The following is a 24761-nucleotide window of genomic DNA, read 5'->3' as shown; positions in this document are numbered from 1 at the left end:
ATTAAAGCTTCTCTAAATCAGTATTGATTATTTTTAATCTTTATACTCTAGCATTAGTAAATAGATAGGGAAGGTTATCATAATTTACTTCTTTAAACCACTTTAAGACCGGAAGGATTTACCCCCTTAATGACCAGGCCCTATTTTGCGATTCGGCACTGCGTTACTTTAACGGACAATTGCGCGGTCGTGCGACACTGTACCTAAATAAAATTGAAGTTCTTTTTTTTCCTACAAATAGAGCTTTCTTTTGGTGGTATTTGATCACCTGTGCGATTTTTATTTTTTTGCGCTATAAACAAAAAAACTATTTTGGAAAAAAAAAAAATATATATTTTTCACTTTTTTTTTCTTTTTCCAAAATTCACATTCTGCTATAGGACATTCTCAAAAAAAAGAAAAGAAAAATTAAAAAAATCAATTTTTTTTAACATTTTAGGCCAAGTTGTTTTCTGCTACATATTCTTTGGTAAAAAAAAAAAAAAAAAAAAAAAAAAATCGCAATAAGCGTATTTTGATTGGTTTGCGCAAAAGTTATCGCATCTACTAACTACAGGAAAGATTTATGTTATTTGTATTTCGTTTGTTTACTAGTAATGGCGGCGATCTGTGATTTTGTTGTGGGACTGCGACATTGCGGCGGACAAATTGGACCCCTAACTGACATTTTTGACACTTTTGGGGGGACCAGTGACATTACTACAGTAATCAGTGCTAAAAATATGCACTGTTACTGTAATAATGACACTGGCAGGGAAGGGGTTAACAGTATAGGTGATCAAGGGGTTAAATGTGACCCTAGGGGAGTGATTCTAACTGTGGGGGGGGGGGGGGGGAGTGATCCTAACTGTGGGGGGGGGGGGGGCGTGGCTTCTGAAATGACCATAAAATATGTGATCCTATAAAGAAGGATCACAGGGGCTCTATGGTCACTGCAGGCAGAAGAACGGTCAGCTGTGTTTACGACAGCCGACCGTCCTTCTCTCTCAGCGGAGAGCGATCGCGGGTGTCAGGCGGCAAATCAAAGCCGCCTGACCCGTGCATCGGCTTCCCCGCTGCTCGTCCCTAGTTTCCACACGCGACCAACTTAGACCTACGTCTGTTTGCGCAGGAGAGCCACCCTGCCGCAGTAAAAAGGCAGCGAGTGGTCGGGAAGTGGTTAAACTTTTGTTTTTACATTTCTTCAGTTACTTTCTGGTTTCCAGGCCTAGGCAAATGATGTAATATATCCCAGAAGCCTTCAGGGGGAAGGAGAGGCAGCTAAGAACATTCTCTTGCCTGAGCTAAGGGCAGATGGATGCCAGGAAGTAAAAGCTACACAAATCATTTGCCCTTACTCAAGATGGCCACAGCCAGAAATGTTAGGGAGGGGATGTTTTGCAAAGTGATTTTTCCTACAAAATAAAGCAGGAAGACATAGATGGATGGGTGAGTTTCCTTTGAATATTAAAAATGTATTAAAGAAAGTTTTTGGTTTGTATAAAAAAGAAGGCAGGGTCAATAAAAATGAGTATTACTCATATTTCATAATGAAAAGATGAGCAGAAAGAATCCTCCAACACCAGTGAATAGGATGGAAAAGGATTTATCAGCCACCACGTGGGTATATATAAATCTGCTTACCAGATGGAGTTGACCCTCAAATTATAGAGAGGTCAAAACCAGCGGAGATCGAATAAATGAAACTTGATATATAGAGGCAATATGGTTCGTAGCGCTCTGGTGCAGCGTAGTTCCGTTTTAAAGCGTATCTCTAGCTAAAATATTTTTTTTAGGCCTGGATAAAGCAGGTCAAGGTCAGAATTCCTCACAGGTTTTGTCTAGCTTCCTACTGAGGAGATTTACCCCCTTTATTTATTCTGAAGGCTACTGTAGGACAGAAAGCAATGGGAAGTCCAACAACGTCAGGGGTGTCACCTGAACATTGGAACAGGAGGAGGTGATGGAAACGGTGTACACAGACCTGTACTGGTAACAACTATCAGGGCTTTTTTCACTTTGCAGACATTTACACTAAGGGCTCTTTCAGACGGGCGTTCCGATCAGATCTGCCTGTCAGTTTTTTTAGGCGGATCTGATCGGATGCCCCATTCAGCCCTATGGAGCAGCGGATGTCAGCGGTGACATGTCCGCTGACACCCGCTGCCATCCGCATCCGATCCTGTCTGTGAAATCCGGACGGATGGAAACCCTATTTTCCATCCGTCCTGGGGATCGGATCGGATGAGAACGGACAAGCGGTCCGCTCTCATCCGATTTCCCATAGAGAGCAGGGGGAGCTGTGACACCTCCCTCTCCGCTCTGCAAGCGGAGACGGAGCTGTCATCCGCCGGCTCAGCGGGGATCGATGAGCAGCACGGATCCGCCTACGGAGGCGGACCGTGTGAAAGAGCCCTAAAGGGCCATACACCCTATAAGATTTTCTGAAGACTTTTTCCTTCAGATTTACCTTTTCTATGTAGTGCAAGGGCCTGCCAGATTGCATACAAATTGAAAGTGTTTAGGTTTGACCTCATATTATATGGTTTTGGTAAGTCTAAAGGAAAAAGTCTTCAGAAAATCTAATAGTGTGTATGGCCCATAACTTCCTGTTTTGTCTCCAGGAAAGAAACTAAAGAGAAATATACCCAACATGAAAAAAAAAAAAAAAAAAATAGGATTCTACCCAAATGCTACTTTTTACAAAACGAAAAAAAAAAAAAAGTCAGTCAAATTTCATGTTTTTTTAATACACACTATAAGATGTTGGTAATACAAACACTTCCAATGCATGGGATGGTAAAAACATATCCCCAGAATAAGTTCCAATAATATAGAGATGTAGAGCCTCTGAACATACCGTGCTCTCTGCAGCAGCTCCCAATGTGCAGGTCCTGTTGTCATGTTAAATGCTCCGGGATATACCAATACCTGACAACCTGGTAAAAATCAACACAGTAATATTGCAAGTATATGAGGGCTTAGCATCTGATCAGTGCAGGTCATGTAGAGTCCAGGGTGGACATCCTAAACTGCATCCCCCAAGATGTATGAGAATTATGTGTCAGCCACCCCCCCCCCCCCCAAAAAAAAAAATTGCACTAATTGCATCCTTTATCTCGAAGCATAAATTCCCCCTCCTCCCAGTATAAATCCGCTTCCCCTTCTGAAATCCCTCCAACACAAATGCCCCCCTAAGTAAATCACCCCTCCTAACACAAATCCTCTACTCTTCAAATTTCCTCTCCAAGTACACAACCTCCCACCTCCCCCCACTCCAAATCCCCCCCTCCCAAAATTCCCCCTCCTAGCACAAATAACCCCCCCCCCCCCCCCATTCATCCTTCCTAGCACAATTCCTCTCTCTCTATACCATATCACCTCTTCTAGCACAAACCCCTCAAATCCCCCTCCTAGCACAAATACGTATTCGCCATCCCTCTTCCCAACACAAATCCCTCTAAAATACCACTTCTAACATACCCCCCTGCCCCACAATAATTCATATGCCCTGCTGCCCCCACCCCCCAAATTCCCCCTTCCCAATCTCCCCGTAGCACCCCCCAGAGGATACCACAGTGCCCAGGCCTGCGCCCCTCCTGTCCACCCCTTATCCTGGCCCTGCATCTGATTTTATATCTACCAACAACTATGTAAGGCAAGAACCTGCCTGACTGGATACAAGTTGATTGAAAAGATTAGATAGGTCCTCCGATTACACAGTCTTGGTAGATCTATAGTTTATTGTGCAAAGATTATACGGACTGTAACATGTACGGTGACCTTAGAAGTACTTAGATGTTTTGTAGAATAAATATCACACAAAGCTTCAATCATGATACAAAGACAGAAGTACCTTTCTTTGTGTATATCTGGGCGAGTTCAGCAAACCTGATGTCATAACAGATGCCCACGCCAATCTTGCAATAGGCTGTTAAAATGATGAGATTAATGTTATTTCAAAAATTATCACATAAAAGAAGAAGTAGAGAATGTTTGTGGATTTCATTTACTAAGTGCATTGGCTCTATTACTGAACAAGGTTCTATCAGAAGTATGAAGGTGGCTATTGCTGACCTCTCCTTCTGAAAATACTAGCCCCCTGGCTGTCATGCTGAGCCATTGCTTTCAGTACTCTCAGTCACTGACTTGGAACACATATGGATTTTGGACTTCCGGCTTTGTTTGGTAATTTTAAGTGCCATATCATGAACTCATCACACTTTGCCTTGAAACATGCTCCTGTGCCTATGAGGGTTGCCTAATTAGAGTGACATTAACCACTTAAGCCCCGGAAGATTTTACCCCCATTCCGACCAGGGGGTATTTTGCGATTCGGCACTACGTGATTTTAACGGACAATTGCGCGGTCGTGCGACGCTGTACCTAAACGAATTTGGCGTCCTTTTTTTCCCACAAACAGAGCTTTCTTTTGGTGGTATTTGATCACCTGTGCGATTTTTTGATCACGCGCTATAAACAAAAAAAGAGCGTCAATTTTGCAAAAATAACAATATTTTTCACATTTTTTTATATGAAATTCCCCCCAAAAAAAATGTAAAAATCAAAATTTTTTAACATTTTCGGCCAATTTGTTTTATGCTACCTATGTTTCGTAAAAAAAAAAAAAAAAAAAAAAAAATCGCAAAAAGCGTATTTTGATTGGTTTGCGCAAAAGTTATCGCGTTTACTAATAAAGGGAAAGATTTTTGTCATTTTTGTTGTTTTTTTTTTTAACGCGTAATGGAGGCGATCTGCGATTTTTTTTGCGGTACTGCGACATTGGGGCGGACAGATCGGACCCTTGACTGACATTTTTGACACTTTTGGGGTTACCAGTGACATTTCTACAGTAATCAGTGCTATATATATGCACTGTTACTGTAAAAATACACTGGTAGTGAAGGGGTTAACTTTATTTGGGAGGGAGGGGCTGTGTGTGTCCCTAGGGGCGTGCTTTCTACTGTGATTGGCTGTGGCTTCAGCTTTAAGGACACTGATCAACGGATCTACATAGTAGATCCATGTGATCAGTGTCTTTGCAGCGAGGAGAATGACAGGCAGCTTGTTTACACAAGCTGCCTGACATTCTCCCTCTCCCCCGCCGATCGCCGAGTGGCCGGCGGACATCGGGTCCGCTGGTCACACGCGCGGGGGGGGGGGGGGGGGGGGGGGGCATCCGTGACCACGCGGGAGCGCGCCTCCGGGGGCGCGCGCTCGCTCCCTAGACCCTCACAAGCAAGCAACGTAGCCCTACGTTAGTTTGCCTGTGAGGGGCTGACCGCCGACGTAGATAGTCGTGCGGCGGTTGGCAAGTGGTTAAAGGTTCACTTTAAAAAAACAAAAAAAAAAAACAAACATGTCATACACACCTCCTCTTTGCTGTTGGTTTTGCACAGAGCAGCCCAATCCTCATCTTTTCGGGTCCCCCGCTGGCGCTTCTCCTTGACAAATGCCCCCAATGGTAAGCTGCTTGCTATATTGGCAATGGTACGTGCTCGCTCCTGAGCCCCGCTCTATGCGTCCATAGGAGACACAGAGCTGTGGCTTAGCACCATCCTCACTCTCTCCTCATTGGCTCACTGGCTATGATTGACAGTAGCAGGTGCCAGTGAGACAGCAGCCAATGAGGAATGAGAGACCTAGGAGAAGCTCAGCTTTTGTGCACAATGCTGACTCGCGATCACGACACAAAGATTTTCTATCTTCATGCATAGAATGCATGAAGGTAAAAAAACTTGAGCCTTTAAAAACACTTTAAATGCAAACATCAAGACAAAAGAAAAAAAAAAAAAAGTGAAAAAAATAATGCAGTGCATGCCTGCAATACATGTGCATTTCTCCATAATTATTCCCTTAAAAGTGGTTGTAAACCCACTTTGATGACTTTTACCTATAGGTGCTGTAAATATCTCCTAAATGTACCGTTTAGGAGATATTTACATTGCAGTACCGTTCCTTCAGAGCCCTGTGCCATGACCGGTGGCTCCCGCGCGCGCGCGCATGCGCTGGAGTGACGTCACACGGCTCCGGCCAGTAATACAGCTGGAGTCTGCAGACCCGGAAGTAAGACGGGCGAAGATGGATGCGGCCGGCAGCAGAGACAACGTGGGCTTCGTTGCAAGTAAGTGTCACATAATGTGCTTGTATGCGATGCATACTAGCCCATTATGCATTTAGTTTGCAAAGATTAAAAAAAAAAAAAAAAAAAGACAATTATTTTTGAAGAGTTTACTTCCTCTTTAAAAATCCTGCAAGTACAGAACAATTCATTTGTAAGAAATGCATTTAGATCTTAAAGTATAACTATAGGCAAAGCTTTTTTTTTTTCCATTTTGGATAGAGCAAGGAAGGATTATAACCCCTGGCAGTTTTTTTTTTTTTCACCATCTGTGTCCCATTGCAGAGATTTCCCTTCACTTCCTGTCCCATAGACAAAAAGGAAAAAAGAGGAAATCCCTGCAAATGCAAATTAAAGGAATTCCTTGGGGTCTCCCAGGTGAATAGAACTAGTGCCTCCGTTGGAAGATTTCCCCTTTATTACTTTTCTGGGGACAACCCAAAATTTCGGATTTTCTTTTACTTTCAATGATAATGGTAAACAGGACAAATAGAGAGGGAGAATCTCCTTAACCAGGTCACAGACAGCAATAAATACTGGCAAGCTCAGCAAACTATCCAAAACTGCTTTGTCCTTAGTTATACTTTAAGCTGACCCAAGATGGATGGAAATTGGACTGATCCAGCAGGGACTGGCCGAATTTTGAACTATCTACGGTGGTTCCCGCTGGAGAGGAGTCGACGTCCTCTCAACTCTTCTCAAACAAGACTGGTTCTTCCAGCTTTCACAGTCATCGTCGGGTGCTCTCCAGTTCCCTGCAGCCGCCACTGGCTGACACACGGGATCATGTGACCGTAGCAGAGCAGGCTGAAAATAGTAAATGCATGCAGGGCCGCTGATAGAAATCATGGGGCCCCGTACAGCCTACCTGACGGGGCCCCCTTTAGCCCCACCCTCAACTCCGCCCCTGGTCCCGCCCCAGACCCTGCCTTATATGTGCTGCTTTTACTAACAGAACAGTCTGGTTTTTCTCCTTGCTTTGCAGTGAGACTAAATAGCCAGATCACTGATCTGTGTACAAAGCATACAGCAAAGTCAGTATAACTAGCAGAAGATGGATATATATAGGCTCACAACATGCATTGCTCTTTTACGTTTGGAAAATTGTTACTGCCATCAGAACCTTATCACATAGGTATTTTGTTACATGGCAGGGTCTCTTAAAGAAATACAGTGATTATAAAAATTTGTCATCAGCCATTGCTGACCATTGCTTTTGAAAATGCTAGCTGCTTTATTGGCACATGATGCAGTGGCTTCAATACATTCTGCAATTTTAGCTAAAATTAGCAAAACTAATTTAGGTGGGTCTTATATTACAAAGCAAAGTATGCTTATTTAGTTAGGGCCCCTTCTCCATGCTGCAGTACAATTAAAAATAAAAACCTGTGGGGGAAAAAAAGTTAATAATTTACTTAGGAAACGTACTAAACCTGCAGCTTACATGTGCTCCATCCACAATATAGTGTGGCTCCCTCTGCTCACTGTAAGCTGTCTCTCCTTGCCACTGCTGCTGCCACCCGCCTCACATAAGCCTCTTGATCTCGGCTGCTGAGTGGGGACCTGAGCGGAGGAAGATCACTCTGCCAGGGTAGGCAATGGGCAGCCACAGTGGCAGGCATCCGGGACTTTAGCACAGCAGCCAGCAACATGCGGAGCAGGTGCGGGAATGCGCATGCGCCGAAAGTTGAAAAGAAAAAAGTCCCTCAACTGCTCCGCCTCCACCATCCCATAATCAGAAAGGGGCCCTGGAATTGCATGTAGTATATAACACTCCCTAAGCTAGAAGGAGTGGAATGAGCGGGGGGTGCATTTTGTCTGTGAGGCTGCCCGGGCCCTCCCTGCTAAGCTCATGTACTGGCTTATCAGTGGCCCTGCACTGAGAACCCTCAAGTGTTTTTCTAATGGGGTAATGTCTGTTGAGGACCATAGCATCAGGAAGTCCTGAACCTCTTGCAAGTCAGAACCCGGGATCCATAGGACCTTGAAGTGCCTAGCCCCGAACTGATCCACAATGGGGTCGGGCCCCAAAATCATGCCAATCAATAGCCCTGTCTATGAATGACTTGTAATGTCTCTATGGGTGGCCAGATGTAAATGCACTCATATCCATTTTACATCATGCTAGCTTTGATCTATAACATTTAGGTCTGCAGACCCGGAGGAAGGAGGGTGGACACAAGTCCATTTACATCCAAACCCCCATAGACCTACATGGAACATTCAATCAGATCCGCATGTAAAGCTGACAGGCGGACCTAATTGAAAAGCTTGGTTGAAAGGCTATTTAAGGGGAGCGGTGGTAGTGGGAGGTAAAAACATGGCTCAGCTGCATGTTCTTACTCCCCCCTTTCCCCTTCCAAACACAAGAGTGAACTAGCAACTCATGCTTATAATCATATTCATTATGATGATCACAGCACAGCATGGACTTTATGGCTCTGTGTCACATGGCTGCTGGGTGCTGACTTTGTTAAGGCTGTACTGTGTTACAATCAGTATGGCCATAAGTTAACAAAGTCAGCACCCAAAAGCCATATAACACAGAGCCAGAGCCATAAAGTACATGCTGTGCTGTGATCATCATAATGAATATGATTATAAGCACACAGTCAGGGAGTCTGGGAGCTGTACCTTCCTTCCATAGAAGTCTGTCAGTGTCACTGTGTGCTGCTGGTCTGTGCACTGCTGAGCCCTCTCATCCATCTCTCATCAGTCACTTCCTCATTCCACAGCATGCACAAACGAATCACTCCGCCAGGGCGGCCGGAACTACATATTCATTCAGTGCAGCATATTCACAGTGCACAAGGTTAGTGTGCCTACGCCCCGAAAATGGAAATAAAGTCCCTCCTCTGCTATCACCTCCTGGGCCCCTCTGTTGACCTCATGGGGCCCAGGAAAATATATTTATACACCCTGTAATGAAATTGAAGTGGGGGATGGAATTTAAAGGATTTCTATTTATTTAGGCAGAAGTTAACTTAAAGCTGCCCGGGCCCCTAGTGGAGCTCATGGAGCCCGGGCCCGGTACAGCAGGGCTGGTTGTACTGCCCTATCAGCGGCCCTGAATGCATGCATTTTTTTTTTTACATAGGTTACTTAGTAGAGGTGTTAGGAGGGGGAAGGAGGGGGGAGGGAGCATTTTTAAGACTAGGTGGTAGCCTGGAATTCTACTTTAACCAAATGCTACCATTGGAATAATAAACCACAAGACAGACCAAGAGGGAGGAAAAAGGAGTTCATTGTTAGGGCCCATTCACACCAGAATGCGGTGTGGGAAACCTGCGTTCTGTGTGCGTTTCCCACACTGCATTCAAAATGCACTGGGTTTGCTATCTGCTGCAGGTGTCAATGTAATCCTAACGACACCACAAACGCGGAATGACAATGCAGTGCTTAGATATAGTACAATGTGATCCAGGGACATTGTGTTACTTTTGGTGCCAATCTGTGCGATTTCAGCCTATTTAAATGAATGGGTTGAAAATAGCAAACCACATCGCATGGGAATGTAGAGCGCATTCCTGTGAGATTCCAGTGTGAACCAGCACCTAGGGTTTACAAAGATTTTCCACATACAGGAATATTAATCATCAAATGATCAAGGTAGAACTATGGATAACACTTATGCACTTTGGAGGTGCCCAGTCGCGATCACCACAGGTAAATCGCTGGTTGTGCAAACAACCATGAATAGCTGCAGCTGCTGACAGCCTGTCACTGCAGTGTATGGGCTCAGCAGCCACAGCTTTCCATCGCTGTTTACACAGCCAATGATTACCTGCGATGATCAGAGCTAGATGCACTTTGAATGTGCCCAGCCACGATTGCCGCAGGTAATCACTGCCTGTATGAACAGCCATGGAAAGCTGCGATCGTTGAGCCCATACACTGCAAGGACAGGCTGTAAGCAGCTCTTTGTGAAATATAGGTAAACAAAACTAATCCATGGTTACATTTTCTATCTGGAATGATTTAATTTCAGAGTACAGTACTGTATTTTCTGGCGTATGAGACTACTTTTGAACCTCAAAAAAATCCCCCAAAAATGGGGGGTCGTCTTATACGCCGAGTATAATATCTCCAAGGTAAGTATAAGTATTACTGGTAGATGTAATCTCTCAAGACGCTGGCTGTGTGGGAATCCTGTACCGGTATAACGTATGTACCGTAGCTCAGGCTACATACAGTGTACCGTGCTGAGCCAATCAGGGAGAGCGATGTACTCTATTATTGAATGCAAAGCCTGCTCGGATTGGCGGAGTAACATCAGCCAGCCTCTCTGACTCTGCCAATCTGAGCAGGCTTTGCATTCAGTAATAGAATACATCGCTCACTGCGATTGGCTCAGCATGGTATACTGTATGTAGCCGAAGCTACGGTACATACGGTATACCGGTACAGGATTCCCACACAGCCAGCGTCTTGAGATTACACTTAGGGTACCTTGGAGATATTATGAGAGATTACATGTATTACAGTACTTGGGGTACCTTGGAGATCTATGAGAAATCTGATGTTTTTCAATGGTGTTGCCTTGCTTCGGAAGGGGGGGGTAGTCTTATACGGCGAGTATAGCCCAAAACCTATGTTTTAACTTGAAAATGAGGGTGGTCGTCTTATACGCCCAGTCGTCTTGTACGCCGGAAAATACGGTACATTGAAACAAAAAAATAGGTACATTCTAAAAAAAAACTAGCGAAATGGGGGTGTTGTGTTTGACCAGTAGTATATAGCAGAGCTGCACGATTAATCGTTAAAAATCACAATCTCGATTCACCCCCCCCCCCCAAGATCTCTAAACGGCATGTCCTCGATTCATACAGAGCAGTTCTCTGTCAAAAAAAAAAAAAGAGCCTCCGGCAAATGTTTATCAGCATTGTTAAGGCTACTAGATAACTATAAACACCATTTGTTTTTATGTACACTACTTAGAACCCCCAAACATTATATATATATATATATATATATATATATATACACACACGTTTTCATAGTAGGAAGGGAATACTGCGCCAACCATCAAAAATACCATACAGCTGCTGACACTACAGAAGACAGTCTGTTGCAAATAAAGAGGAAAAAATGTGCAGCGCTATAGTTGGTGTATGAAGGACTGGGAATACAACAGGTAAGGGGAATCCTAAAACAATCTCAGACTTGTATGGGTGCAATACCTCATATGTGAAAATTAGATGAAAATAAAATTCAGAATATAATACTCACTCCAGCTTATGCCAACAAGTGAAAAATATGTGCATAAATGGGAATATATCTTGTTAAAATAAATGATGCGTGCTTCACAACAGTGGGATTGAATTGCGCCTGCTGCTCTATCTGAGCCAATGAGGAGCGAGAGTCGAGACAGCCTCAGCTCTTGTGCACATTGCTGGCTCCAGTTTTGGCTCAAATATGTATTTTGGGGGCTGTGGGGGGGGGGGGGGGTTAGCCGCTTGCAGAAGGTTTTTTACCTTACTGTATAGAATGCACTTTAATAATAGAGATGCATCTGTTCAGTGAAATGCATTAGAGGAACCAGTCCTAGGGTTGTTTTATGATGCCATCAGTGTGCGGCAGTCTCTCATTACTGTCCCTAATGTTCTTTTTTCTTTTTTAGAAAAATGGTAGCAGAAGACAAGGCACAGACAATAGAAGTGAGTGTAAGCTGCAGTACTGATAAAAAAGGAACATACGTGTGTCAAACACAGAAAAGCTGTCTCCTGGGGTGAGCGTTTCTGATTCTTGGAATCTAATCTTCCCTGGAACATCAATATTAAAGAGGTGGATCTGTGGAATAAGAAATGGACATCAGACATCTAAAAAGGAAATTACCCATAAACTTACACAACGTACAGCCATAAAAATTATGTGAAATAGACATGGGCAGATTGCCTTAAAAGTGCAATATCTAACCTGAGGGATTAGGCTTCCACCTCCTCTGGCACTAATTCCTACCGCCTGTCACTCAATTGTTGAAAGTTGGGAAGTAGGGACTCTGGTAATTGACTTTTGAATGACCAGAGGCAGGGCTTTCTGCCAGAAAAAGATGGGACGTAATCTTAACTTGGCTAGAAGTCCAGGCCCCATATAAAACCAGGGAATAGACTCCAAGGGATAAACAAACACATGATAGAGGGGCAAGCAGGGGTGCATCTATGATGATACAGAGTCCATACAGTCCTTTGAGCTCTAGGCTCTGTTAGCGAAGTGGAGGATAACCAGTCAGTTTAGCTCAGGGCCAGCCTTGGGGGGGGGGGGGGGGGGGGGGGGCAGAAGCGGTCTCCAAACATGCAAAAAAGAAAGAAGATACAGGTGCCTCTGAGTGTCGACTGTTAGGCATTTAATGATGAGATAAAAAAGAATAAAACTCACTTGGAAGAAATGGTTAAAAGGCACATAATATAATCCTGTAAAAGGGAGCTGCGTTGGTTCGCACTGAGAGTCATCACCGCCACTTGTGGGGTCGTCCCGGCCGGCAGGATGTAGGTAAGATGGTGGATGGCTGGAAGAGAGGGCAGGAACTCAAGCTGGGACTCTAGCTGGAACGCAGCATTGTCCGAGATGACGTCACCGGCCTGATTGCGACGCGTTTCAGAGCATGCGCACTAGGGAATTGCACTCACCACGTGCTCCTTTATCAAGCTGCTGTATTGGGGCTGGTGATTGCCTTTTTATGTGGTGGGTTGCATTGTCATCTAGTGGAGAGAGTGCTAATTTCTCTGATGGCACGTGCACATGCTGTTACATCTCTAACTTTGTGTACTATAAAAAGTATACAAACACTGAAGAAATTACACTTTGCTACAATGTAAAGTAGGGAGTGTACAGCTTGTATAACAGTGTAAATTTGCTGTCCCCTAAAAATAACTCAACACACAGCCATTACTGTCTAAATCACTGGCAACAAAAGTGAGTACACCCCTAAGTGAAAATGTCCAAAGAGTTGTCACATGAAAAGATATAATAAAATATTTACAAACATGTGAGGGGTGTGCTCACTTTTGTGAGATACTTCACACACACACACACACACATATATATATATATATGTATAGTGTGTATAGATTCGACAACAGAACAGTGTAGGCGATGCATCTGAGCCATTTCTCTGGAAAAAGGAAGAAGAAAGAAAGAACCTCCGCCAGTTTTTTTGGTATCTGTGTCCCCACAGGGGATCTTCATTGTCTCTGTTTGTTCTGATGACCATTTTTATTGGGACTAGAAGTAAGAGACATTTTTGAGTTCTCATTGAAATAGGAATAGAGGGGAAATCTTTTAATGGGGACACTTGTTCCAGTGACATTTGCCTAGGAGAAATATATTCCTGTGTGTGTCTTGAGATAAGAAGTGAAGGAAAATCTTCCCAAAGGATCTTCTCCCCACACCCGTGGTCACAATTTGAAAACAGCGCGGCTCTGCGGGGCTACACCCACACGGCTGCATCATTCATCCACAGTTTCCTTTGAATAAATAGACTACAAGTACCATCAGCCATTGCACTTGATGGCTTGTAGTTCTCAAACTGCGAGTGCGCTGGGGAGCACCCCCATAGTCCATTGATTGTACCTCTGATAAGGGGATAAAGGTAGGCAGTTACTGAATGGCAGGAAGAGACAGTGTACGGAGAGTCTGCAGAATCCAGGCATTGCACCTGAGATCTGCTATTAGCGAGTGCAAAGGTTTACAGGATGCAATGTAAAAACATAATAAATTCATTTTTTACCTGCAAAAAGATTTTTTTTTTTTTTTTTTTACAAATGGTGAACTTAAAGGAGTTGTAAAGTTAGAAGTTTTGTTTTTTTTATCTTAATGCATTCTGCATTAGGTTAAAAAAAAAACTTCTGTGTGTAGCAGCCCCCCCAGCACCCCCTAATACTTACCTGAGCCCATCTCTTTCTAGTGATGTCCATGAGTCCCTCGGCTGTCTGGGACTCTCTCTCCCGATTGGCTGAGACACAGCTGCGGCACCATTGCCTCCTGCGGCTGTCAAAGTCAGTTAGCCAATCAGGGGAGAGAGGGGACAGGGCAGAACAGCAGCTTTGTGCACGGTTTGTGGGAAATGGTTAAAATACTTTGTACAGCAAGTTGGCTCACAAGCATCCCATTACCTTTCTGTGCTTTACCAGTAATGTTCCATCAGGACCGTACACAGTGCAGGTGTTGTACAATTTTCCAGAATCCTCCTCTGGTATAGAGCCTAAAGTGAAATGACATCAATACATCAAAATTTAGCCAAGAAAACAGAGAAAACCAGGTCAAAACTAAATCAGAGGGGCACATCGAAGGTTTTTCTGGCTAACAAAGGTAATAGCATAGAAACCCCACCTAAAGGCCACAATAAATAGCAGATTAGATAGATTTTGTTTCAGACCTCCAATCAAATAGATTCCACACTCTTTGGCTACTTCGGACAACATTTGTGTAGATTGGCCTGGAATCTTCTCAGCATATTCAGGGAAGAATTTGGTTCCGTATGGAGAATTAAAACATTCCTAATGTCAAAAATGTGGACAAAGAAAGCAGTTAGAAAATGATCTTAGAACAACATACAGGTAAGCCATTAGAACACGTTCCTCAGTCCTGGCATCCCAGCATGGTTGGAATATCACTGGTCCTGGAGATGTGCTGCGGGATGAGGATGACAGGGACGATGTTCCTCTCCCATTCATAGGGCCCTAGTAGAGGGGCCTATTATTTGTCAGTACACCACAGCATCATCCTCATTCCTGCCCCCTGCGATAAACCGGGGGGGGGGGGGGGGGTTCAGAGATTAAATATGATTGGGCGGGAGAGGGTATATTTTCGTTGTGTACCAGTCCAGACCTTCAGGATTTCTGTGCATAGTGGCATTCATATTGACCATATGATGTTTTTTATGTTAAGAATTTTTTGTATTCTTATGCACAACTAATGTACCTTATTTGTAGTCAATCTACCTGCTGAGTTTTACTTTTTCTACCGAAAAATCAAAATAAAAATGATTGGAAAAAAATATCACTGGTCACCCAATGAAAGGGCGATACACGATAAATGGAATATACAGGAAAGGAACCTTCCCAGGAAGCACCCAAGGTGCTGGTCCAGAATGTTCCTAAAATCGTGCACGGTCCTGATACACATCCAAAATGCACTGATCTTTAGCAGACCTGCAGGGGGGCTATTATTTATTTATTTTTTAATTATTTATTTAAAAGGTATGCATGAAAAGGGAGGCAATAACAATATATGGCATCATCGCCCTGAGGTCAGTTATTTGTGTTACATATTAAACATTATACACAAAAAAAAAAATTTAATTATAAAATAAAAGGGTGAGACCTATTAATCGAAACATATACCAACTGTCTGTTAGCGCTATTAATTCTTAATGGCACCAGAATGCCCCTGTTTTCACACGCACAAAACTGCATGGTGCCACAGCACCATGCGATTCCACTTGGCATGATTTAAAAAAAGGGTTGAGAACTTCTTTACCCACGTTTCTACATTAAGGGCAGCCCTTTGAAATGAATGGGTTACCCTTCCCCCAGAACGTGGGTCACACCGACTGTGAACAGAGCCCAATGGAAACACAAAGCTCCCGCTTGTATGGGGAATATGAAATGATTTCGATACGCACCGGCAGCGCCACAATCTGAGCTCCTTGCTGGGCCGCCTGTTTTACCAGCTCGGTTGCCCTCTTCAGATTATCTGCTTTTACAGGAGACACAAAGAGCTGAACAAGGCCCAGGCGGAATTCTATGGAAAAAAACACACAAGTCATTTTAGAATTCTGCGTTCACTTATTAACAAAATCTTACTGAGTAACAGATAAATATTTGGCATTAGGTCTGGCCAAGTTGTCCGGAGCAAAGTTTACTCAGCTGACTATTAGTGTGCTTGGATTTGGATGATAAAACAGAATTTACAAATGACCTCAGCACAATCCTGACCCAATGATTGGCTCATACAGACACAGTATGATAGCTGGCCCACTTGGAACCATAAGACCTCCCCATAACTACAATAATATGCCATATTCATTTCCTAAAGCTAACCAGTCCTGACACCCTTTTACTACCACCAGTTAATCACCACCATTGGAATTCCCATCATCCTCATCTCCTACTATGGTACAGTTTGTATTAAAGCTGAACTCCGGGATAAACAACTATTGTCTAAATACAAGAAACTTGTGTATCCGAGTCGAATCTTGGTGTGCTTTGTGCATTTCTTCCAGATCTGTGCAGTAATCATGTGTGAGACTTTACCTCTGTGTAGGAGCTTCCTATAATAAAGACCGGTCACTGCTGCTCTCTCTCCTTGTACATGGTGACTGGTCTTGTATCCGCCCCTCCTATATCATTTTCTATAGTGGATGGGGCCTGCTGAGCCCCTCCCAAAGCTCTGTCCTCTGCACAGGCTATGTACAGTGCAGTGACCATGTCACTACTACTTTTATATATAATAACTGGGTTTGCAAATGAATTTGGAGCACAGAACATGGATTTCTATCCCTTGTAGCTATTGAAACATATATTTCCATAAAAGTTCTTGTGCCAGAGTTTAGCTTTAACCACTTAAGCCCCAGAGGATTTGGCTGCTAAACGACCAGGGGGTATTTTGCGATTCGGACAATTGCGCGGTTGTGCGATGCTGTACCTACACGAATTTGACGTCCTTTTTTTCCCACAGAGCTTTCTTTTGGTGGTATTTGATCACCTGTGCGATTTTTTGATCACGCACTATAAACAAAAAAAGAGCGCCAATTTTGCAAAAAAAAACAATATTTTTCACATTTTTTTATATGAAATTCCCCCCCAAAAAAAAGTAAAAATCAAAATTTCTTAACATTTTCGGCCAATTTGTTTTATGGTACAAAAAAAAAAAAAAAAAAAAAAAAAAAAATCGCAAAAAGCGTAATTTGATTGGGAAAGATTTTTGTCATTTTTGTTGTGCTTTTTTTTTTAACGCGTAATGGCGGCGATCTGCGATTTTTTTTGCGGTACTGCGACATTGGGGCGGACAGATCGGACCCTTGACTGACATTTTTGACACTTTTGGGGTTACCAGTGACATTACTACAGTAATCAGTGCTATATATATGCACTGTTACTGTAAAAATACACTGGCAGTGAAGGGGTTAACTTTATTTGAGAGGGAGGGTTGTGTGTGTCCCTAGGGGCTTGATTCTAACTGTGATTGGCTGTGGCTTGAGCTCTAGGAACACTGATCAACGGTCCTACATAGTAGAACCGTATGATCAGCGTTTCTACACAGGGGAGAATGACAGGCGGCTTGTTTACACAAGCCACCTGCCTTTCTCCCTCTCCCCTGACGATCGCAGAGTGAGCGCTGGACATCGGGTCCGCCGGGCACACGCGCGGGGGGGGTACGTGACCACGCGGGAGCGCGCCGCCGGCGGCACGCGCGCGCTCCCCAGAGCCTCACAGGCTAGTGACGTATATATACGTCACTTTGCCTGTGAGGGGCTGACCGCCGCAGTATATCTACTTGCGGCGGTCGGCAAGCGGTTAAAACCGCCAAAATACTGTAAAAAAAGAATGCATAAAAAGACACAGCACAGTGACTAAGTGGTGAGCACTTCCACCTGGTAGCATAGGGTCATTGGTTCAAATCCCAACCATGGCACTACCAGCACAGAGTTTGCATGTTCTCCCTGTGCCTGCATGGGTTTCCTCTGGGTACACTGGTTTCCTCCCACACTCCAGAGACATACTAGGCTAATTAGCGCCTGTCTAAATTGGCCCTTATATATGCTATATTGTCAAAAGTATTGGGACACCTGACTTTACATGCACATAATTTTAATGGCATCCCAGTTTTAATCTGTAGGGATCAAAATGGAGTTGGCCCACCCTTTGCAGCTATAACAGCTTCAACACTTCTGGGAAGGCTGCCCACAAGGTTTAGGAGTGTGTTTATGGGAATGTTTGACCGTTTTTCCAGAAGCGCATTTGTGAGGTCAGGCACTGATGTTGGACGAGAAGGCCTGGCTCGCAGTCTGCGATCGAATTCATGCCAAAAGTTGTTCTATTGGGTTGAGGTCAGGACTCAGGTTCAGGTGCAGGTCAGTCAAGTTCCTCCACTCCAAACTCGCTCATCCATGTCTTTATGGACCTTGCTTTGTGCACTGGTGCGCAGTCATGTTGGAACAGCAAGGGGTCATCCCCAAACTGTTCCCACAAAGTTGGGACCATGAAATTATCCAAAATGTCTTGGTATGCTGACACCTTAAGGAGTTCCCTTTACTGGAACTAAGGGGCCAAGCCCAACCCCTGAAGCCAACCCCACACCCTAATCCTCCTCCACCAAAGGATTTGGACCAGTGCACAAAGCAAGGTCCATAAAGACATGGATGAGCGAGTTTGTGGTGGAGGAACTTGGCTGGTCTGCCCTCAACACCTTTCGGATAAATTAGAGCGAAGACTGCGAACCAGACCTTCTTGTCCATATTAGTGCCTGACCTCATAGATGCGCTTCTGGAAGAATGGTCAAACATTCCCATAGACATACTCCCAAACCTTGCGGACAGCCTTCCCAGAAGAGTTGAAGCTGTTATAGCTGCAAAGGGTGGGCCAACTCAATATTGAACCCTACGGACTAAAAGGGATGCCATTATGTGCATGGAAAGGCAGGTGTCCCAATACTTTTGACAATATAGTGTATGTAGGAATGTGAGTTAGGGACCTTAGATTGTAAGCTCCTTGAGGGCAGGGACTGATGTGAATGTATAATAAATATGTAAAGCACTGCATACATTACCGGTGCTATACAAGTACCTGAAATAAATCAAATTAAAAAGGAAACCAGTCCTGAGAAAAGTACCAGGAGTAGTCACTGCTGACCTCATGTGAATACTAGTTACCTGGCTGCAATACTTTTGGGGTGTCTGGCATATTAGAAAGTCAGAGTGAAGTTTCTGACTGTAGATCTATTTCATGTCACCTGTAGGGAAAGCCTGGGACCACCTCCCCTCACTCAGTGCTGGGCCCGGTATGGGGGTCCATGGTACACTTGCAGTCCTGAGTAACAATCGGCAGCATTTCTCTCGGTAAAGGAGCTGTGCCTCACTCCTCCAGCCAGCATTGGAGGACCCATGGAAAGCGATGCGTAATCTGACTGTACCTTTTAGTGATCCCATCATTGTGAGTAGTCACCAGCGGCAGGTTTACATGTGTGATCTGCATTTATATAAGGGGCAGATCTGGTTTTTAGTATTGCCTTAATACAGCGTACAATAATATGCGTGAAATTCAGAATGTGATCCCCGCCCCTCTTAAAGAATTGGACATCTCATTTTTTTCTTTTATTTTGCAATACCATTTTGCCCCGTCCAAAGCCCCTGGGGATACTCATGTCAAGCATCCCAGAAGGCTTCAGAGCGATCTCCACCACACGTGTGTTATCAGGAGGGCGGCTGCAAGAACTAGAACTCCCACTGATGTAATCAGAGCAGGATCCCCTGTGTGATGTGGGATCGCTGGATTCTGAGGACAGCCCAGGGGACACGCCAGGAGGGGAAAGAAACATGCATGGAGGAAAGAAGTTCCCCATTAATGTGCATGCAGTAACACAACAATGTAACCGGCAAATGTGAAGGGAGTCTCCTGAACCATGTCTGCAATCTCCGATGTCTCAAACTCCTAAAGCACTGCAGTCCCCGACCGTCTTCTGTGACACGTTCTCAGTCCCCGACCGTCTTCTGTGACACGTTCTCAGTCCCCGACCGTCTTCTGTGACACGTTCTCACTCAGTCCCCGACCGTCTTCTGTGACACGTTCTCAGTCCCCGACCGTCTTCTGTGACACGTTCTCAGTCCCCGACCGTCTTCTGTGACACGTTCTCACTCAGTCCCCGACCGTCTTCTGTGACACGTTCTCAGTCCCCGACCGTCTTCTGTGACACGTTCTCACTCAGTCCCCGACCGTCTTCTGTGACACGTTCTCAGTCCCCGACCGTCTTCTGTGACACGTTCTCAGTCCCCGACCGTCTTCTGCGACACGTTCTCAGTCCCCGACCGTCTTCTGCGACACGTTCTCAGTCCCCGACCGTCTTCTGTGACACGTTCTCAGTCCCCGACCGTCTTCTGTGACACGTTCTCAGTCCCCGACCGTCTTCTGGGACACGTTCTCAGTCCCCGACCGTCTTCTGCGACACGTTCTCAGTCCCCGACCGTCTTCTGCGACACGTTCTCAGTCCCCGACCGTCTTCTGCGACACGTTCTCAGTCCCCGACCGTCTTCTGGGACACGTTCTCAGTCCCCGACCGTCTTCTGCGACACGTTCTCAGTCCCCGACCGTCTTCTGCGACACGTTCTCAGTCCCCGACCGTCTTCTGCGACACGTTCTCAGTCCCCGACCGTCTTCTGCGACACGTTCTCAGTCCCCGACCATCTTCTGCGACACGTTCTCAGTCCCCGACTGTCTTCTGTGACACGTTCTCAGTCCCCGACCGTCTTCTGTGACACGTTCTCAGTCCCCGACTGTCTTCTGTGACACGTTCTCAGTCCCCAACCGTCTTCTGTGACACGTTCTCAGTCCCCAACCGTCTTCTGTAACACGTTCTCAGTCCCCGACAGTCTTCTGTAACACGTTCTCAGTCCCCAACCGTCTTCTGCGACACGTTCTCAGTCCCCGACCGTCTTCTGCGACACGTTCTCAGTCCCCGACCGTCTTCTGGGACACGTTCTCAGTCCCCGACCGTCTTCTGGGACACGTTCTCAGTCCCCGACCGTCTTCTGCGACACGTTCTCAGTCCCCGACCGTCTTCTGCGACACGTTCTCAGTCCCCGACCGTCTTCTGCGACACGTTCTCAGTCCCCGACCGTCTTCTGCGACACGTTCTCAGTCCCCGACCGTCTTCTGCGACACGTTCTCAGTCCCCGACCGTCTTCTGCGACACGTTCTCAGTCCCCGACCATCTTCTGCGACACGTTCTCAGTCCCCGACTGTCTTCTGTGACACGTTCTCAGTCCCCGACCGTCTTCTGTGACACGTTCTCAGTCCCCGACTGTCTTCTGTGACACGTTCTCAGTCCCCAACCGTCTTCTGTGACACGTTCTCAGTCCCCAACCGTCTTCTGTAACACGTTCTCAGTCCCTGACAGTCTTCTGTAACACGTTCTCAGTCCCCAACCGTCTTCTGTGACACGTTCTCACTCCCCGACCGTCTTCTGTGACACGTTCTCAGTCCCCGACCGTCTTCTGTGACACGTTCTCAGTCCCCGACCGTCTTCTGTGACACGTTCTCAGTCCCCGACCGTCTTCTGTGACACGTTCTCACTCCCCGACCGTCTTCTGTGACACGTTCTCACTCCCCGACCGTCTTCTGTGACACGTTCTCACTCCCCGACCGTCTTCTGTGACACGTTCTCAGTCCCCAACCGTCTTCTGTGACACGTTCTCACTCCCCGACCGTCTTCTGTGATATGTTCTCAGTCCCCGATCGTCTTCTGTGACACGTTCTCAGTCCCCGACCGTCTTCTGTGACACGTTCTCAGTCCCCGACCGTCTTCTGTGACACGTTCTCACTCCCTGACAGTCTTCTGTAACATGTTCTCAGTCCCTGACAGTCATTCACTATACAGGAGTCACTATATATGAATCTCTATACAGGAGTCTCTATACAGGAGTCACTATACAGTGTATGTCTACACTATACAGGAGTCACTATATAGGAGTCACCACGTTCTCAGTCCCCGACCGTCTTTTGTGACACGTTCTCAGTCCCCGACCGTCTTCTGTGACACGTTCTCAGTCCCCGACCGTCTTCTGCGACACGTTCTCAGTCCCCGACCGTCTTCTGCGACACGTTCTCAGTCCCCGACTGTCTTCTGTGACACGTTCTCAGTCCCCGACCGTCTTCTGCGACACGTTCTCAGTCCCCGAGTGTCTTCTGTGACACGTTCTCAGTCCCCGACCGTCTTCTGGGACACGTTCTCAGTCCCCGACCGTCTTCTGTGACACGTTCTCAGTCCCCGACCGTCTTCTGGGACACGTTCTCAGTCCCCGACCGTCTTCTGCGACACGTTCTCAGTCCCCGACCGTCTTCTGTGACACGTTCTCAGTCCCCGACCGTCTTCTGTGACACGTTCTCAGTCCCCGACCGTCTTCTGTGACACGTTCTCAGTCCCCGACCGTCTTCTGTGACACGTTCTCAGTCCCCAACCGTCTTCTGTGACACGTTCTCAGTCCCTGACAGTCTTCTGTAACATGTTCTCAGTCCCTGACAGTCATTCACTATACAGGAGTCACTATATATGAATCTCTATACAGGAGTCTCTATACAGGAGTCACTATACAGTGTATGTCTACACTATACAGGAGTCACTATATAGGAGTCACCACATATGAATCTCTATACAGGAGTCCCTATATATGAATCTCTATACAGGAGTCACTATATATGAATCTCTAAACAGGAACCACTATATATGGGTGTCTATACAGGAGCCACTATATGTATGAATCTCGATACAGGAGTCACTATATATGAATCTCGATACAGGAGTCACTATATATGAATCTCGATAATGGAGTCACTATGCAGTATTATAGAGATTCAGGAATCTCTATACAGGAGTCATATATAGTGTATGTCTACACTATACAGGAGTCACTATATAGGAGTCACTATATATGAATCTCTATACAGGAGACACTATATATGGGTCTCTATACAGGAGTCACAATGCAGGAGTCCCTATAAAGAAGTCACCATACAGGAGTCACTATATATGAATCTCTATACAGAAGCTGCTATATATGGGTCTCTATACAGGAGCCACTATATATGAGTCTATATACAGGGGTCACAATGCAGGAGTCACTATATATGAATCTCTATATAGGAGTCACTATATATGAATCTCTATACAGGAGTCACTATATATATGGGTCTCTATATAGGAGTCCCTATAAAGAAGTCCCCATACAGGAGTCCCTATAAAGAAGTCATCATACAGGAGTCCCTATACATGAATCTCTATACAGGAACCTCTATACAGGAGTCACTATGCAGAAGTCAATATATATGAATCTCTATACAGGAGTCGCTATATATGAATCTCTATATATGGGTCTCTATACAGGAGTCCCTATAAAGAAGTCACTATATATGAATCCCTATACAGGAGTCACTATAAAGAAGTCACTATATATAAATCCCTATACAGGAGTCACTACTCACTTGCCATGGCTCTAGCTGCTTGCATACTGCTCCAGGAGCCCTTGTCCTGGCTGTCACCTACTACACACAGGAAGTGACCCTCCTCCCCGCCCACCCAGGAGCAGAGAGGATGCTGGGAAGTGTAGTCCAGTGAAGATATACAGCCATTGTAAATGAATGTTTTGGTGTGTTATGCTGCTTAGTGTAGAGTGTGGTTGTGCAGAGCTCATGGGAGAGTAGATGATCGGCTGTATGTAATAAAAGGTGTGCAATGACTGATGTCTATAATGAACTAATACAATCAGATGAGAGCAGATAAGGTGACAGTGATATCCTCTCTCTGCAAACGAATCCATAGACATCCACTATTTAAAGTGTAAATAAAGCCAAGACTGGTTTCCATTTTGGAGGCTCTATTGTTATGCGACTTTGGACATCAAAGTCACATGACAAGTCGCAGCCCATTCTTTTTAATGGCACCTGTTCAGATTGGTGCAAATTAAAGTCACAGCGATTTCAAAAAGGTGCCAGCACTACTTTTGTGTGACCTTTGATGCGGCTGTGTTCCAGAGAATGAAAAGTTGGATCAAAGTTGTATATAATATGACAGCTTAAATGCCCACCGAAAACCAAATAAAGGTATAAGCTATCCCAAGCGCTTCAAATGAGGACCACTCACCAATAAATAAATTGGCTATGCAGCTACTTAACTAAAACATATAGAAAAAGATATATAATAGATAGATACTCAACAATATCCCTATATATATATATAGTAGCGCAAACTTGTCAAGAAGCAAGTGCCAAAAAAATACTGTGCCCACTGCACAAAAGTCCGAAATGCAATAAATGTCACATAGGCAGCAGGAAAAAGTTCAGAAATGACTCAAACAGTCCATATTCCTTCACTCTATCTCCTGGGATGATAATGTACAAAGACGTGTTTCTTAAAAGGATCACCACCACCACCGTGCTCCAAGGGGGGAGGAGAATTGCCCACTCACCAGATGCTGTGGCCCAATCCACTTTCGTGTTTGAGCATTCAGGCTTATAATGATGGTCACTGGTCCAGAGTATCCACACCAGGAATCACACCAGCACAGTCAAAAAAAGCTCAGCAGCATATGGGGAGGAGAGAACATAATCCCAATAGCGTGATACCGTTTAAAAGGGTTTTATTAAATAAAAATAAAACATAAGGTAACACACTCACATGTCTTGTATGTCATCAAACGCAAAAAAACAGTCACGAATAGGAGAGGGATGCCCTTCGGGAGATGATGTCCAGGCTCCACGCCGTGGACGCCGCGCCTTCTGGGTAATCCGAACTCCTCTTACACAGCCTGGTTACACCGCCTGGTCACGCCCCGACGCATTTCGTGATTTCCACTTCTTCCCCGGGAGCGGTCAGCTGGAGTGACGCCATCTACCGCGCATGCGCAGTCCGTCGGATGCACTATCCGATGGAAGGCATTATCCGACGTGACACC

General features: G+C 45.2%; 1 protein-coding gene across 1 annotated transcript in view; it reads right to left on the bottom strand.

Annotated features, from left to right (window-relative positions):
- Nucleotides 1-23377, bottom strand: part of NIT2 (nitrilase family member 2) — a 30053-nt gene extending 6676 nt beyond the window's left edge. Inside the window, exons 1-7 of the mRNA XM_082245509.1 lie at nt 23293-23377; nt 15723-15841; nt 14475-14595; nt 14212-14300; nt 11797-11890; nt 3836-3910; nt 2840-2918 (exon numbers count right to left, since the gene is read on the bottom strand). Coding sequence (XP_082101635.1) covers nt 2840-2918; nt 3836-3910; nt 11797-11890; nt 14212-14300; nt 14475-14595; nt 15723-15841; nt 23293-23317 — 602 coding nt within the window. The 5' untranslated portion in view covers nt 23318-23377. The remainder of the gene's footprint in view (nt 1-2839; nt 2919-3835; nt 3911-11796; nt 11891-14211; nt 14301-14474; nt 14596-15722; nt 15842-23292) is intronic.
- Nucleotides 23378-24761: the final 1384 nt, after the last annotated feature.

This window comes from Pelophylax lessonae (assembly GCF_965119305.1).
Source record: "Pelophylax lessonae genome assembly, chromosome: 2".
NCBI classification, from domain to species: domain Eukaryota; kingdom Metazoa; phylum Chordata; class Amphibia; order Anura; family Ranidae; genus Pelophylax; species Pelophylax lessonae.
Note: the sequence above shows the minus strand (reverse complement) of the source record. Positions and strands in the feature narration are given on the sequence as shown.